The sequence below is a fragment of the Diaporthe amygdali genome (assembly GCF_026229845.1).
Source record: "Diaporthe amygdali strain CAA958 chromosome Unknown NODE_2_length_3802984_cov_64_841326, whole genome shotgun sequence".
NCBI lineage: Eukaryota > Fungi > Ascomycota > Sordariomycetes > Diaporthales > Diaporthaceae > Diaporthe > Diaporthe amygdali.
This window is the reverse complement of record NW_026517022.1, coordinates 1,835,284-1,850,205: the sequence shown is the minus strand read 5'-3', so window position 1 is coordinate 1,850,205 and position 14,922 is coordinate 1,835,284. Positions and strand designations below refer to the sequence as shown.

Here is a 14,922-nt window from a genome sequence, read left to right as displayed (position 1 = left end):
TGGATCAATACTTCGCCGGCCGTCCGGGCTTAGACTTGCTTCTGTCACCGTACGAGGGGAACACCAACCCTCTCTTATCTGTCAGGTTCCCATCGTGAACGAAACTGAAAACAACACGCCAGAGACATACACGATATTCCATGAGAAGTGGGCACGGATCGATCGTTTAAAACTTACACACGCCAGAGAACCTTCCCTCCACCCTTCCAAGCCCATCAGCCCAGCAAATCCGGGGTTTGCTCTCTCATCCAACATCAAGCAAAGCTTGAGCTGGCTCGGAAAGGGACACAGGACAGGGAAAGGCCCAAAACACGCAGGAATATGCCCAACGCCGACTCCAACTCTCGGCCACCCTCTCCCAAGCCCGCTCCACCACCTCCTCCCAACTCACCAACGAATCAAGGCAAGACGACGACAACGAATCGTCTTGTTGAGGGTATCGACATGCTCTGTCTTGGGGGTTCATCATGTATTAGTGAGAGCGTCGATGCTGTGGTAATCCGGCAGCAGCACAGAAGTCGTCCAGCGAGAATAATAAGAAATGGCATGAAGCAGGTCACAGTCTCTGCCAACGATATCTAGGCGCACTTGGCAGAAAGAAGCCAGTCGTGGTCTGAGCAAAAGAGGCAAAATGGTCGGTCATGTGGGATAAACAGCAACCTTTTAGGAGTTTCTGAAACAGTTTATAATTTCCAATCCAGTCCAGTCAAGTCCAACTCCGCCCAGGCCTACAGGATAAGGCGCATGGCAACTACAAGGGATTATAACCTCGGCCCCATTCTCTCGACATTTGCCTATCCCGCCCTCATGGTACCTCTGCTCCCTACTTCGCTCTTTCACAAAATCTGAATGCGGAATGAAGCACTCCATCTCGCTGTGCTGCGTCTAAGCCCCACTGACATCTAAGCGACAAACATACCCCCCTAATGTTGATGATAACTCCCTCTTGCCCTGTGTCGGGTGGCACGGAGTACGTGCGTGCCTGACCTTGTCCTTATGCTCCTCCAGTGCCATGTCCATTTCCTCCTACGCCGTGACCGGAAAACAAGTGAAGATAATTAAAACAAAAAGCAACGCAACGCCGAATGACACGATGATGTAGAGACAGAGAGGAGGCGAGAGTAAGGAAGCAGAAAGGGTAAGGGAGAAAAGTCAGACTGATGCGAGTGGTATCTTAGCGAGTGTGTGGGTATCGAGTTAGAACAGGCCGCCCGTCCCAGATTGAAATGATTATGCATGCGCTCAGAGCGGAAATCAAAGATTGGTCGCGATGGACCGTTTGAGATGGAACTTTCTTCTCCATCCAGCGCACGTGTCGAGTTGTTTTGAGAGTCAACGTGTCAGCAACGACGATTTTCCCCTGAATCGTCGTGGCTCAATGTCATTAGGCTCATCATCGGTCACGGTCCTCGTCTGGAATCCTCGACCGCGACGATGATGCCGACGCATTTGTGCCGAAGCTGCTCGATAGCAAGCTAAGCCAGCCATCTGCTCTTCCAGTCCTACGGGACGTGCGGCGCGGTGTAGGTGATAGGATGCCCTCCTCAACATCCGCATCCTGGGCAGCCGGTGACCTCCGTCCTGAGCCCGAGGCTTCTGGTTCAGCTTCATCCTCTTCGTCGCTGTCGTCATGGTAAGCTTCGTATCTGGGGCTGGATGGCGAGCCGCGTGCAAGAGATCGGACAACGTCGCCCTTGCAGATGGGGCACGTGCGCCGTCGGGTTGTCAACCACGGAGTACTGAAGATTGTTTGATTAGCGGGATTTTCCCATGACATATTTGAGCTTCGCATTGGACTTACATGCACTCGGCGTGGAACTCATGGCCGCAAGGCAAGCTCATGACACGACTCACGCCATCGACATATTCTTCCAAGCAGACTACGCATTCAACTTGTCGACCCATGTACTTCTTCCATTGGCTCTCCTTCTCATGGGGCGGTGACGCCCGTGACGGTGAACGTGATGACTGTAACGGGGAGTCAGCACGCAGCAGATCGTCAGCTTCCGGAACACCAGTAGTAGTCCGTGAGCGCGGTCTAGGGCGTGATGAGCTCTGCAGCAACGGCGTTCTTGGCGATGAGCTTGTGGGTGATGGAAGCCGTGGCGTTTGACTAGGACTGGCCGACGCGACGGTGTGATATGTACGAACAGGCAGGCGCTCAACCACAGACTTGGGGGCACGCCACCTCCGCCGCCGTATCTTAGCCCGTAGGATGAGGAGCGCGTAAACAACCGTCAACGTGATCAGTGGGCTGACGACCAAGACTAGAAGGGTGTCGAAGAAAGGCGCGGTGCTGCCGGTGGGCGTGATGGTTACCCACAGGCCCTCATGGATAGTTTCCTTGGGCTGGGGCTCTTTGGTCAGAGGGGTGTTAATCGGCTTCGGTACAGGATTTGATGGAGAGAAGTCCGCTCCGTCATCGTCGCCGAAGAGCTTTGACATCAGACCTGATGAGCTGCCTTGGTGTTTCCCCGACCTGGATGATTGAGTTTGCTTGTCTTTGGACGAGGATGTGGGAGGATACTGGCCACTTCCAGGTGTGATACTGCCTCCCTTTGGTCCGTTCGCGTCCTTGGGCGTCGCAGACTTTTTGCCTGACGCCTTTCCGGAGCCCCTTGACGCTTGCGAGTCTCCGCTCACATCTTTGCCATTGATGTTCCCATCCTTGCCTCTTGCAGTATTTTTGTCTGCCCCTGTTCCAGTAACATCCACCAAGTCAGGATCACGCCAGTCTTGCACGCCGATCTGGAAACCATCTCCTGAGCTCTTCTGGGCCGAAGGGGTAGCAGCTCTGTCCTTCTTCGAAGCCTTCTCCAGGCTGCTGCGAATCACCTTGTCCTTCTCATCATTCCAGTCATCGACGAGGACCCAGTCGTGTTGACCGCTACTCGGTGGCCGACTATGCTCGGCTGCCGCCTTGGCCGCGCTGTCATCGCCGAACCAGCGTGCCATCCAGCTCCTCGACTGCGGTGGTTTGGGGAGAGAATCGTCTGTAGCAACCGCCGACTCTTTCCTCGTCACCCTGGATTTTGCAGTCTTGGAGTCAACCACGGGCTTTGCTGCTTCTTGAGCAGTGGTAGTCTGGGTCTTAGCCTTGTTCTTCCGCAACCTGTCCGACTGCTGCACCTTGAGCGTCGGGTTGCCGTTCTCATCAAAGATGTCCTCGATGAAGCTCCCAGGCTGCATGAGAGACGAAAGAAGGTGGGCTGTCGTTCGAGAGGTGAAGATGGCGGGGATGGAGACGTTGGAGGTGTCGCCTCGTGCAAACATTTGGATGAGCGGGCTGCCTTTCTGGTTGTCACCGACAATGACGCCGACAGCGCCTCGCCGCTGGGCCCACTTGACCTTTTCCAAGAAACCACATCCTCCGCGGCTTAGCAGAACCACCTTGCCCGTGATCTCTGCCGTCTCTTGAATTGACTGTATGTCTGCATGGCTTGACGTCACCGTGGTCATCTCGTAGCCGGGAGCTTTGGATGCAAGCGACTGGTGTAGGTAGTCGTCGGTACCATCGTCGACAGGGCCGGTCTTATCCTTTTCTTTTATATCGATGGCTGCTGCCGGGTCAACAGCAGGACCCTTGGGCAGGTTCGACCTCTTGGATTTCTCGTCCTTTCCGGCAGCACCTCCAACTTTGGCCTTCCCACTCATGCCGAGGGTTGTGCTCTTCAGGCCTATGATGGCTGTCCCGTCTCCATAGCCTGGCAAGTCACTACATCCCAATTCGCCTTCCCCTTCGCCGTCGGGGAGGTTCTCGTCAGCGAAACCGCTCCCAATCCATAGCTGGCCGCTCAAGCCCTTGGCGGGGAGCGGGGGGCCGAAGGCGGCGGGTCGTGCAGGGAAGAAGGTGCTGTTATCGTCGGTGAGGGAGATGGCGGCATTTGGCGGGAAGAGCGTGAAAGGCGCGGTAAAAGAGAGGAAGGACCGGAATGGCGTTGCGGTCCTGTGGGGGCTCAGGGGTGCGGCGGCAGACTGATTGGCATCGCGTAGAGAGATGACGGAGCGGCAGAAGAGGAAGAGGGAGGCGGCGAGGAAGAGGACGAGAATGGCTATTCTCGGGGGCCGCATCTCGAAGGAACAACAAAGCAACGAACGGCACTGAGTCGTTGTCCGTGGAGATCGGGAGAGGAGGGAGGAGGGAGGGGAGGGGAAAGAGTCAACAGAGCGATTGTGTTGTCGTGTGATGGAGTGATGGGCTGGGCTGCTGCTTGGCTATGAAGCGCCGACCAGGGCCGGCCTCGAGCTGGCAGACAAAACAGCCGCGGAGGGGTCTGTTTCTTGCGACTCGACACACGCGTAAATCATTCGCAAAGGTCTATGAACACGACGGCCGCAAAGAGGCAGGCCTAGGAGGAATTATACACAATGTAGAGATCGTCGAAGTCTAGGTTTTTTCGCAGGTGAGGAGAGAGGGAGAACAAAGGAGGCTTAAAGGGTTGTAGATCCGGCGAGTCGATGTAATCGGACGACAGGGCAGGTGCCAAGCGACGCCTGTTTGGGGGGAGAAGATGTTAGGTCACCGTCCGTCCAGCCGTCCAGCCGTCCAGCCGTCCTGTCGACTGACTGAGTGACTGCATGTAACCAGCTGAACTAGACGACTAGAGGGAGGGGCTGGCCCGCCGGTGCTCTGCGAGGTACGAGGTACCCAGGTACCCCAGCTCAGCTGTGGCAGGTGCCCGGTGCCCACCACGGGATGGCACCAAGGTGAAGTGAAGCACGACCAGGGGGCCTTGCACCTGTGCACCTGTGCTGTGCACCTCCTCCTGTACAGTCCTGATGCCGCAGGCGGCTAGTCCAGACCCAGGGCGTTCTCATAGCGGCCTGAGCGTCTCTGCGGTTCGGCACTTCTAGGTATGCCCTGGAATGCTTGCATTTCCACGGCGGTGCCTGACTCTTTGGGTCCTGACAGTGCACGAGCTGTGGCTGATAAGCCGGGCGTTTGGGTGGGTGGAGTGTGGGTGTTTTAGATGACTTCCTCACCACTGATTCAACTCCTGCTCTTGGGTTACATTCAAGCGGCCTTCACATGGGGGGACGGGGGGCACGAGATGTCCAGGATCATGGGACAGAACAGGACGTGGACCCAGAACCCGTGAGCCTTGGCGCCTCATACCTACACAGCTACGGTACAGCCCGCGAATAGCGCATTCCTCTTCCTCTTCCTCTGGGATCCCAACTATGAGAATAGTGATCTTCCATCGCCTCGCAGATCCAAGTGCGGAAGCTGACTGGCACAAGGGAAGGCCCCCAGTGGTCAGACTGTACTATGTATGTACTTTGAGCCCCCAAGGCTGGCTCAAGGCTGGCTGTTTGTGGGAGAGACATGATTCCTTTGATATGGAGTATGTATTTTAGTTGCACCGGTCTCGCGACTTTTTGACTACTAGCTGCATTCGATGACGGCGAGAACGGCACTCAAGCACAATGTCCCTCCCAAATGACGTTTCCGGCCGCCTCGACAGCTCGAGCAAGCAGCCCACCAAGCATCCCACCATTCATCCACACGGCCCGGCCACTCACGGAGCCCTCTCGGAGTCAGGGGACTGGCTGTGGCAACCTCCCTAGCTCTCCCAAGCGCAGGCCGACAGACGAGTCAACGACGGCCACAAGCTGGACGCTGAAGTGTACAGAATTGAGCAGAAGAGAAGAGAAGGGAGGCGAACCCAAATTGGTCACACACCTTCGGCCTGGACCTGCACCTGCATCTGCACCTGCACCTGCACCTCTATCTCGACTACCTCTTCTACATGTACTGGCGTCTACATAGTAGATACTGCTGCAGTACGACAAACAGCCAGCATTGCTCGACTGACTAAACAGTACAGACTCCCGGTGGTGGGGCACCCGGCGTTTTAGCTCCACGGCGTCTCACCTGTCACAGCCATCACTGCTCGATCCGGGGGTTATGCATCGGAACCCCCCTCTACAGGCCTCAGCGCCGCGGGAGCTCCCATGAACGAGCCCCTGGCTGATCACCCGATGAAACCTTCAACAAGAGACTTGTTTATACTCGAGACTCGGAACAAACTTCCAGGTTACCCAGATCGGGTCAAGCATGATTTTCGACCAGCCTGGTGGGAAACAAATTCATATTTCAATGTCCACACAAATGTGTGGTTGGCCAAGCACAGTTGCTTTTTGGCCCAGGGAGTCCAAGTGGTACTGCGCAGGGCCACCCGCTCTAAGGCTGGGCTCGGTAGTTCAGGTACTTGTTCATGCGTACCACGTACGGTAGTTGCGGTAGGAGCACACTTTCCGTTTACGCGTCTACATCGCGACTTCCACTACAGAAAGCATCAACACACTGGCCCTTGTCAAGCTCTCAACGTTGCCCTTGAGTAAGGCATTCCAACCTTCCAGAATTTGTCACAGCTGTCATGAAGACCACCTCATGGCTTTTCACACTTTGTCATCAATCTCTTGACTCGTCATCTTGAGCAAAACATAGGTGCTCAAGTCCACGCCATGTCTCGATTTCTCATGCCCTCGGATCTTGGCCTTCTGGTCCTTGTCGAGCTCTACACAGAAGGAGCTGTGCCCAGCGACGGCATCATCCCCGTCCTGTCCTTTTTGGCCTCGCACACCGGCACCGACGTAAACAAAAACATACCAGGCCCCCACGGGCTCTGGCAGAAGGCACAAGATGACATCGATCTTGCCAGGTCCATCAAGACCTTCGAGTCTATGCTTCTCCCTTTCTCTGCTGCCGTTGGTCTACCTGGCCGCCGACTCTGGGATCTTTTTCTCTCCAAGCTTTGGGCCATCGATTCGTTAGACGCCCTACATGAGTTCTTTGACAGCCGGTCATCCCTGCTTGCAACTAAAGAAGACATCCAGCAAATGGTCGACCCTGAGCAGGGCGCCCAAACGAGCACGGTGCCTCTGTTACCCAACTCTCCTCTAGCACTCTTCGTCCGAAGAGCGCAGTTGGAATTCAGCAGGCTGCAGTTTTCTGATGCTTCGAATCTGTGGAAGGACCTGATCGTATACCGACAATCAACTGCCTCGGCTTGGATGAGACGGAACCCTTCCTCAAGCCCTGTCCGATTTGACAAAGTTCTCGACATCTGTGAGCAGGATTGGGGCTTAGGCGCCGCATCTATCGAGTCTATAGCCTACGGAGATCTGAACTCCTCTCACGTTCCTGTCAGTACTCACTTTTTGGATCGCTTGATCGAGTTTCAAGTGGCTCAGATGCAGAGTAAGTACATGCTTTGATGTACTCTCCCGCATATTTCTGACATGGCTGTAATCAGGATACGGCCTTCGAGTCCCTGTACGAATCCAACGGCAGTTTTATGATCTCCTGGATGCAAGTCGCACAAACCCCAAACTAGGGCATTATCTCAGGTAAGCTTCATCCACCATATCAAGTCGCGAGCAGCCATTTTGACCAGAGACAGATTTCTGGAGGCATGGAAGTCAGGAGACTATCCCACATCGTTCGATTACCTTCATCGGTATTTTGACTACACCATGCAGAACAGTGATAGAGAGCATTATCATTATGCATTGCTGAACCTCGCCGTCCTCCAAGCAGACTTTGGGTGCTATAAGGATGCTGTTTCCACTATGCTGGAGACAATTGCGACTGCCCGAGAGAAACGGGATCAGAACTGTCTCAACTTTGCCCTTAATTTCTTCTACAACTTCGGCCTCCAGCATCCACACCTGGTGGAAGACCTAGAAGCAAGCAGCATGAGTGCCACCGGTCGGGAAACACTCGCCTTCCTCCGCGTCAAAGCCAAGGAAACGGGAATGTGGTCGACATGGAGCTCGGCTCTGCTGAGCGAGGCTAAACAGGGTCTATTGAGTGGCGATAGTGTCGCCACTGCACTCGAAAATGTAGCACGCAGCTCGCACCTCCTAGTCGAACGGAACCTGGTCAACATGGTTGGCTCCCATATGTCGCTCAACGTCGCCATTTGGGACAGGGTCGGCGTTGCCTTCCTGTCCAAAATGACGTGTGAGATTTTCCTACGTTGCCATGCTCCCAACGCCATGCTGGATGATACTCTGAAAATCACATGCAGGCTGGCAAGTATCCTGTCGATCAAGGGAAAGTACAATGAAGGGATGCAACTACTTGAGAATATCAATGAGGACTCTCTGCGGACATGGAAAGCGAAGAAGTACTGGCAAAAGCTGCGCGCTCTTGTCAAGCTGCGAAGGGACCTCCATCGCAACGACCTAGACGGGGCTGAATACCTGCTCTCGCAGATCATGCAATCCAAGCCAGATGACCTCGAATCTGATCTCGTCTTTGTTGTCGACTCGCTGCATTATGAGCTGCTCACCCGGCATGGCGACCTCCAGGCAGCCTTCACCAAAGTAGAGCAGCTCATCTCTGACAGCCATAGCCAGGACAAGGACGTCGGTGTTCGGACACGTCTACTGCTCATGAAAGCGCAGCTGTTCCAAAAGGCCGGGAGCCCTCAGCGTGGCTTCTCCGTCGCCATGCGCGCTGCTAATCTTGCATGGAAAGCACGACTCCTGAACCTGCTGTGGCAATGCATCGGCACCATCGCGGACGTGCTCATTTCGCTAGACGAGTTCGAGGCCGCAGAGAAGCTGCTCCTGGTCGTCATACCACGGTGCCTCGAGTGCGAGGGGTCTTACATGGTTGCGACCATGTACTCCAGCCTTGCGGATGCATACGTAGGCACCGCAGGCAAGATGGGGCCGGCGCCTGGCTCTGGCTCTGGTCCCTCGAAGAGAAGGACGGAATATCTGACCAAAGCCATGGGAGCACTTAGGAGGGCATTCGATTTCTATGCGGCTATAGAGGATCTGCAGAAGAAGCTGGAGGTGACGGCCAAGATGTCGACGATAATGAGGGCAATGGGGGATGTGAAGGTTTCCAATGATTTGGCGGCCAAATACCTCGAGTTGACGTCGAAGGGCTGAGGGTGTCAAGGGATCGAGATGTTGTGCATGGAGGCACATCCTCCATCTACGCCGTCTCTTACTCAGTCAGTTCTCAAAACGGTTGGTGGCCTTCGGCAATTCGTACCCATTCGGCAGGCTGGGTTTCGCAGACTGGCGCCGAGTTTGTCACCGCCAGAGACCTCGTCTCAGGGTGGGCTAGATTGGCTTTGTCCAGAGCACAGCAATGACAGCCAGTAGCATCAGGGCACCACAGGCTCACCCACCCTTCCTTCTGCCCTCGCTTGGTGGCAAGGGCTCGGAAGTTAGTGTGGAGGTCATTGAATGTATTGAGGGCGGGAAATACCGCGAGCTTCCGGTGAGCAAATGGCCGTTGATATATATAGCACAGTCACTGTGGAAATCAGGCACATGTGTCCATTATTTGTAAATGGTATGATCGATTGCTGTGACTCTAGGAAAACATGTACAGTTCGATTTGTCTGTGACGATTGTCCGACGGTCTATCTAGCCATGCCAGCTTTGGCATGCTGTTCCTCCATATGCTGATACGCGCCCAGCGACAATTTAGGTGGTCTTGTCCTTGTTGTGGTAGTTGACTGTGTCGTTCCAGCTGCGAGGGGGCATTAGCGTCCTGCGTGCTCGACAGAAGACGGTTGCATCTACGGCTGGGGTTTCCGCAGTGTGTGGAAAGAAACTCACAAGAGGGTCTTGTCGCCGTCACCCCATGGGAAGTTCTTGGTGCGGATGTTCTGGTAGGGGTACTCGGTGCGCTCCTCCAGAGGGGGCATGTGAGACCAGTGCTCCCAATGCTCCGACCACAGCCAGTAGGCGTTGGCGCCGGCGAGGGCCAGACCGGGAATGCAGGCGCTATAGTTCGAGGTTGGTTAGCACTCGTCCATCGTGACTCGGCAAGATGTTGCAGTAGTCTGTGTGTCCCTCTATCTACTTCCGCTGGCCCGGATTCCCTCGTCTGCTTCTGCTTGTCGTGCTCGCTGTTCATCCAATGCTGGCCAGCCCTGGATTCTCCTCTCCCCTGATCTCCCACCCGGTTCCACAACAGACTTAGCAGCTTCGCATCGCAGCAACACAGATAGCACAGGTCGGCGATGAGGGATATGATCGGGAAGCAGGGTGATGTCATACTAGATGGAGATCTTCTTCCAGAGCTCTGTATAGCTATTGTGTCAGTCAAGCTTCCCCAACAGACGGCCAATTGGCCGCTCCTGTATCTCCTCCGGTCCTCGGAAAGACTCACCAGTGGTGCCGGCGGCGTGCTCCTTGACGGCCTGGCGCTCCTTGATGAAGGCGTTCTCGCCGGCCTTGGGGGCGGGCGAGCTCATGAAGCGGCGCTGGACGGCGGGGGAGCGCAGGAAGCGCGGCGCGGAGCGCATGATCTGTCGCTGGGGGAACATTGTGTCGGCTCGGGGTCGATGGGCGTGTGCGTGAGTGGAGAGGGCTCGATTGTTTCGTCGGCGGTGGTGGTGGGTATTGCCGGAGAGAGGATGCAATTCGGGATTGAGGTTTGAATCAGACCACTGACGATTGGGAGAACGACGTCGCTTAGTCAGCGGATCCGCTCTCGCACCTGGCCAAGCTCTGGGCTCTAGCGTGACCGCGTGTGGGGTTCGCGATCCAGAGGGCCTGAGACGCCTCTCCTTCTGTAAGTGGCGAACGCGACTCGGGTAGCTGGGCCCGCGAATTGAAATGCACTGGGGGTTTTTGAGGTCAAGAATTGGAACCAGGCCGGCGGATTGAGCATTCAAGTTATCTCATTTCATTCTCTTGTGTTCAAAAGATTGATGCCCTCTCGAGTGGGAAAGCTTGTCCCTGCTGCCCCTTCCTCTCCACTTATTGGGAATGTCCGCGAATTCCGGCAGTCGCAAGCACTCGCACAGCGAGACGACAGGAGACTGAGACGGGCAAGCTGGAGCTTCTGTTGCACATGAGAAGGTGACAGCAGCAAGAATGGGGCTGCGTATGACTACTTGGAACGGTGAGCTCCCACGTTTCGCTGTCTTGGTGTTGGGCCCGTAACTGACTGGTATCTTAGTGAACGGCATCAGGTATGTTGTGACCGAAGTGTTCAGCATGCCGCCTGCTCTCTGTTTCACATATTGTGTCACGAGGGCTCAGAGTTAACGGTCGTGCGCTTATTTTTGTTTCTTTAGAAACCCGTTCGGGTATGCGCCATGGAACCAGAAGCGATCTTTCCAGGCAAGCTCTCCGTGCTCGGTCACTCTCGACGTGCTCAAGACTGACATTCCACAGGCAATGTTCGACATTCTGGAGGCGGACATTGTCATCATGCAGGAGGCCAAGATCCAACGGAAAGATCTGACGGATGACATGGTGCTGGTGTCCGGCTGGGACGTCTTCTTCAGCTTGCCCAAAGATAAGAAAGGCAAGTCTCTCTGGGGCTCCTTCCAGTAACCTACTGAATATCCATGCTGAACTTTGTCTAGGGTACTCGGGCGTTGCAATATACACGAGAAACTCCAAGTGTTGTCCCATCCGAGCCGAGGAGGGCCTTATAGGAGTGCTCTGCCCACCCAAGTCGACAACCAAGTTCCGAGACCTTCCGGCAGATCAACGAATCGGCGGCTACCCACGTGAGGATCAACTCATTGGACCTATCGACGAGGTTATGCTCGACTCCGAGGGCCGCTGTGTTATTCTTGAATTCCCTGCCTTTGTCCTCATCGGCGTCTACGTGCCTGCCACTCGAGACGACACCAGGACCGATTTCCGAATGGGCTTCATGAGTGCTCTTGATGCAAGAATACGGAACCTTGTTGCGATGGGCAAGCAAGTGGTCCTCGCAGGGGATCTCAATATCATACGTACTGACATTGACACCGCTGGCTGCGCAGAGCATCTACGTAAGGAAGGCATGACATTGGAGGATTTCCTTTCCATGCCGTCACGACGCTTCTTCAACCAGCTCATCTTCGATGGTCAAGTCATCGGAGAGAGGGATGAGGGACGAGAGGAGCCAGTGATGTGGGATATCACCCGAGGCTTCCACCCTGACCGACAAGGTATGTTCACCTGCTGGGAGACCAAGAAGAATGCCCGACCTGGCAACTTTGGGAGCCGAATCGATTACATTCTTTGTACTGCCGGCATGAAAGATTGGTTTGAAGAAGCCAACATTCAGGAGGGTTTGATGGGATCCGACCACTGTCCTGTCTACGCGACCATGGCGGACTGCGTCAGGCACGAAGGTCAGGATGTCCACCTCGCGGACATCATGAATCCCGAAGGCATGTACAAGGAGGGCAAGCGGCTCAGGGACTGGGACACAAAGGACCTGCTACCGCAGTCTGCGAAGCTGATGAACGAGTTCGACCGCCGCCGCAGTATCAAGGATATGTTCACCAAGAAGCCGGCGCCACCGATAGTGAAGCAAGTTTCGACCGTTGCTACCAGTGACGAATCCATCGTCGAAGCTGAGGAGCTCCCTAGCACACAGACATCCAACGTACCACCATCGCCTTCCCCTGTTACAACACCCTTGAAGCGCGCAGCCTCTTCAACAGCAAGCCTCAATTCCCCGATCAAGACCACGTCCCCGGCTGCTCTTCCCAAGCGCAGCGCACAGAGCACCTCAAGCCGGCCTCAGAAGAAGGCAAAGACAGGAGCGGCCAAAGATACCGGCAAAGCTGGTCCCGCACAGAGTAGCTTGATGGGCTTCTTCAAACCCAAGACGCCGGCGCCAAAGGCTCTCGCGGAGGAGCAAGATGAGCACGAAGAGGAGAATGGGGAGATGGCTCCAAGTGCCATACCACAGACTGACGGTACGGTCGACCTTGACGAGGAGACAGGCAGATTCGCGAATGGTGGCGTGGAAGATAGCGGCAGGGTATTTGACCCTGTCGAGTCCAAAGAATCGTGGTCGAAGCTGCTCGGTAAGAAGAAGGTCGCTCCGAAGTGCGAGCACGGCGAGCCCTGCATCAGCTACGTGGTGAAGAAGGCCGGGATCAACTGCGGCCGCACGTTCTACATGTGCTCGCGGCCGCTGGGGCCGTCCGGGCAGAAGGAGAAGAATACCCAGTGGCGTTGTGCCACCTTCATCTGGGCACGCAGCGCGGACTCGAAGGAGGGGAGCGCATCATCGCAGCAGTCTCATGTAGCTTAGGGCACACAAATCAGATCCACGAGGTTCACATTGCACGCGAGGATGTTTTGGTGGCATAAGGCCTTTTATTTTTCTTCTCGCAATATCTGGTCCATGACGGCTATGTAGTCGAGCCTGTGAGGATTAAGCCTGGATCCATGTGAAAGCACGCCCTACTGACGGGGCATGCCAAACTTTTGAGTGATGGGGGTTGTGTCGCCTGTCCTCCATGATGAACTCCTTTCCAACGCCCTCACCGGTGTCGTACTCCGAAATCCACCCATTACCAGAGCTTTGTTACCCCCTTCCAATGTCATTAAAATCAAATCCGAATCCATGAAAACTGCATGCCCTACCAACGAGGCATGCCAAACTTTTGAGTGATGATGAGGGAGGGTGATGAGCTCTCGTCCGTGTCCATGGCTGACTCCTTTCCAGCGCCATCACCGGTGCCGTACTCCAAATTTCCATGCATTATGAGATCCTCCCTTGCTCCCCCTCCTGTCCAATAAATGTTCTTCGGCCGTACTAAGAGACGGTGGTCATGGTTGTCGGTGTGTCTGCTGTTTCGGGTTTCCTCAGTTGAAGATGATGCCTCCCTCATCTAAGAGCAATGGCACCCCAAGACGTGCGCTCGCTCACCTAAGAGCAAGGCACAAACCGTACTGCGAGCCGATATCACCAGGTGATTCCTTCGACCTTCCTGATCCTTTTCCGAGTGAAGACGGGGTGCTGCTGCGCGTCCATGTGCGCAGGCCTAGTCGTTGTGGTCTCGTGCCGTTTACAGAACGCCAATCATTTTTTTTTTGTTTCTTTTCTCTTGTGTTTTCTAGTGCTTTAGCGCCCTGCTGTGGCGCGCAGTAATGAGTATTCGCATGAGGGAAAGACGACGGAAGATGTCAGTGTTGCTTTCTGGATCGATATCTCCCGTGTCGTTTGCTTGATTGAAGGCCAACCCCATTGGTTGAGACACGGACGCTTCATTGTGTGGAAAGTCTGGCGGCGAAAGCCTACTTTCTTGCAGGTTGGTAGCGGTAATTAGGGTATTGGATTTTGTGCTGCTCCGCTGCTTCCTGGGCCATTGCCTGGTAGATGCCCTTGTCCTCGTCTGACATGGCTTTCCACTGGCGAGCCGCCTCCGTGGAGACTTCACCGGCGGACATGTTGGGATTCGCCTCACGTAGCTCTTTTGACTTCTGCTTTCGGAAAATAATCCACGAGTTGGGTGGGCGAGGGATCTTCTCAGTGCTTTGAGAGCTGCCAGCTGTATTCGGAGCTTCCTCGTCAAGATTCATTCCCTCTGTGATCAGAGCGTCGCCTCCCTTGTCGTCCTCATCTTCACCCTCGACGACCTTGCCTCCATTCTGTCCGGACTCGTCTCCGACTGCTTCATTAGTGGCATTCTCTGGCAAGTTCTCCTCGAGGTCGACTATGTGCTGCCAGCGACCAGGATTGTTGACAAAAGTTGGCTTGAGAACGGCAGGAGCGATCAAAAAAGATCGCACGACGCTGTCGAAAAAGATAGTGCAGGGACCTCCGTCCACAACCGTACGCCTGCAAGGAAGTTGGTCAGCCCTGGCAATTTGAGCTGTCGCGTGTGACTTACTGGTAGGTTGGTCCAACGCGCGATACGAAATGATCTTGGCCGATGGATTCGTCCAGGAAGAGCGTGTTTCTGCCCAAGGGGTCTCTGACGAGAGAGGCCTTGGGTTTCAAAGAAGCCATACTGAATGCTGGCGTTGGTTTCTGTGTAGATTGATAGGAGGAACGCAGCAGGATTGCGGGAATGGGAAGTGGTCGTCTGAAAAGAAGGGTAGACGCGTGGGAGGTTTGGGAGGGTGAGTGAGTGGGAAGGCGGACGAGTGGAAAGGTGGACGAGCGGAAAAGGGGACGCGTGGGTTCGTGACAGGATG

The 14,922-nt window shown here is 55.1% G+C and overlaps 5 protein-coding genes across 5 annotated transcripts; 2 read left to right on the top strand and 3 right to left on the bottom strand.

Moving 5' to 3' along the window:
* Positions 1 to 1,393: 1,393 nt before the first annotated feature.
* J7T55_011898 (pa domain-containing protein) lies at positions 1,394 to 4,071 on the bottom strand (the record flags this gene model as incomplete). Its single annotated transcript, XM_053136730.1, has 3 exons — positions 1,394 to 1,739; positions 1,802 to 1,968; positions 2,152 to 4,071. The coding sequence occupies 3 exons, from the start codon at positions 4,069 to 4,071 to the stop codon at positions 1,394 to 1,396; spliced, it is 2,433 nt and encodes an 810-aa protein (XP_052999703.1).
* A 2,397-nt stretch (positions 4,072 to 6,468) lies between these two features.
* On the top strand, positions 6,469 to 8,910 carry J7T55_011897 (naphase-promoting complex protein; the record flags this gene model as incomplete). The annotated part of the gene is made up of 4 exons (XM_053136729.1): positions 6,469 to 7,204; positions 7,260 to 7,353; positions 7,407 to 7,967; positions 8,037 to 8,910. The coding sequence occupies 4 exons, from the start codon at positions 6,469 to 6,471 to the stop codon at positions 8,908 to 8,910; spliced, it is 2,265 nt and encodes a 754-aa protein (XP_052999702.1).
* A 546-nt stretch (positions 8,911 to 9,456) lies between these two features.
* On the bottom strand, positions 9,457 to 10,304 carry J7T55_011896 (cytochrome c oxidase subunit; the record flags this gene model as incomplete). Its single annotated transcript, XM_053136728.1, has 4 exons — positions 9,457 to 9,502; positions 9,592 to 9,759; positions 10,036 to 10,060; positions 10,148 to 10,304. 4 exons carry the CDS (start codon positions 10,302 to 10,304, stop codon positions 9,457 to 9,459), a joined length of 396 nt encoding a protein of 131 aa, XP_052999701.1.
* Positions 10,305 to 10,857: 553 nt separating this feature from the next.
* On the top strand, positions 10,858 to 13,030 carry J7T55_011895 (DNA-(Apurinic or apyrimidinic site) lyase 2; the record flags this gene model as incomplete). The annotated part of the gene is made up of 4 exons (XM_053136727.1): positions 10,858 to 10,885; positions 10,943 to 10,955; positions 11,061 to 11,297; positions 11,383 to 13,030. The coding sequence occupies 4 exons, from the start codon at positions 10,858 to 10,860 to the stop codon at positions 13,028 to 13,030; spliced, it is 1,926 nt and encodes a 641-aa protein (XP_052999700.1).
* A 989-nt stretch (positions 13,031 to 14,019) lies between these two features.
* Positions 14,020 to 14,734, bottom strand: J7T55_011894 (mating type; the record flags this gene model as incomplete). Its single annotated transcript, XM_053136726.1, has 2 exons — positions 14,020 to 14,563; positions 14,616 to 14,734. 2 exons carry the CDS (start codon positions 14,732 to 14,734, stop codon positions 14,020 to 14,022), a joined length of 663 nt encoding a protein of 220 aa, XP_052999699.1.
* Positions 14,735 to 14,922: the final 188 nt, after the last annotated feature.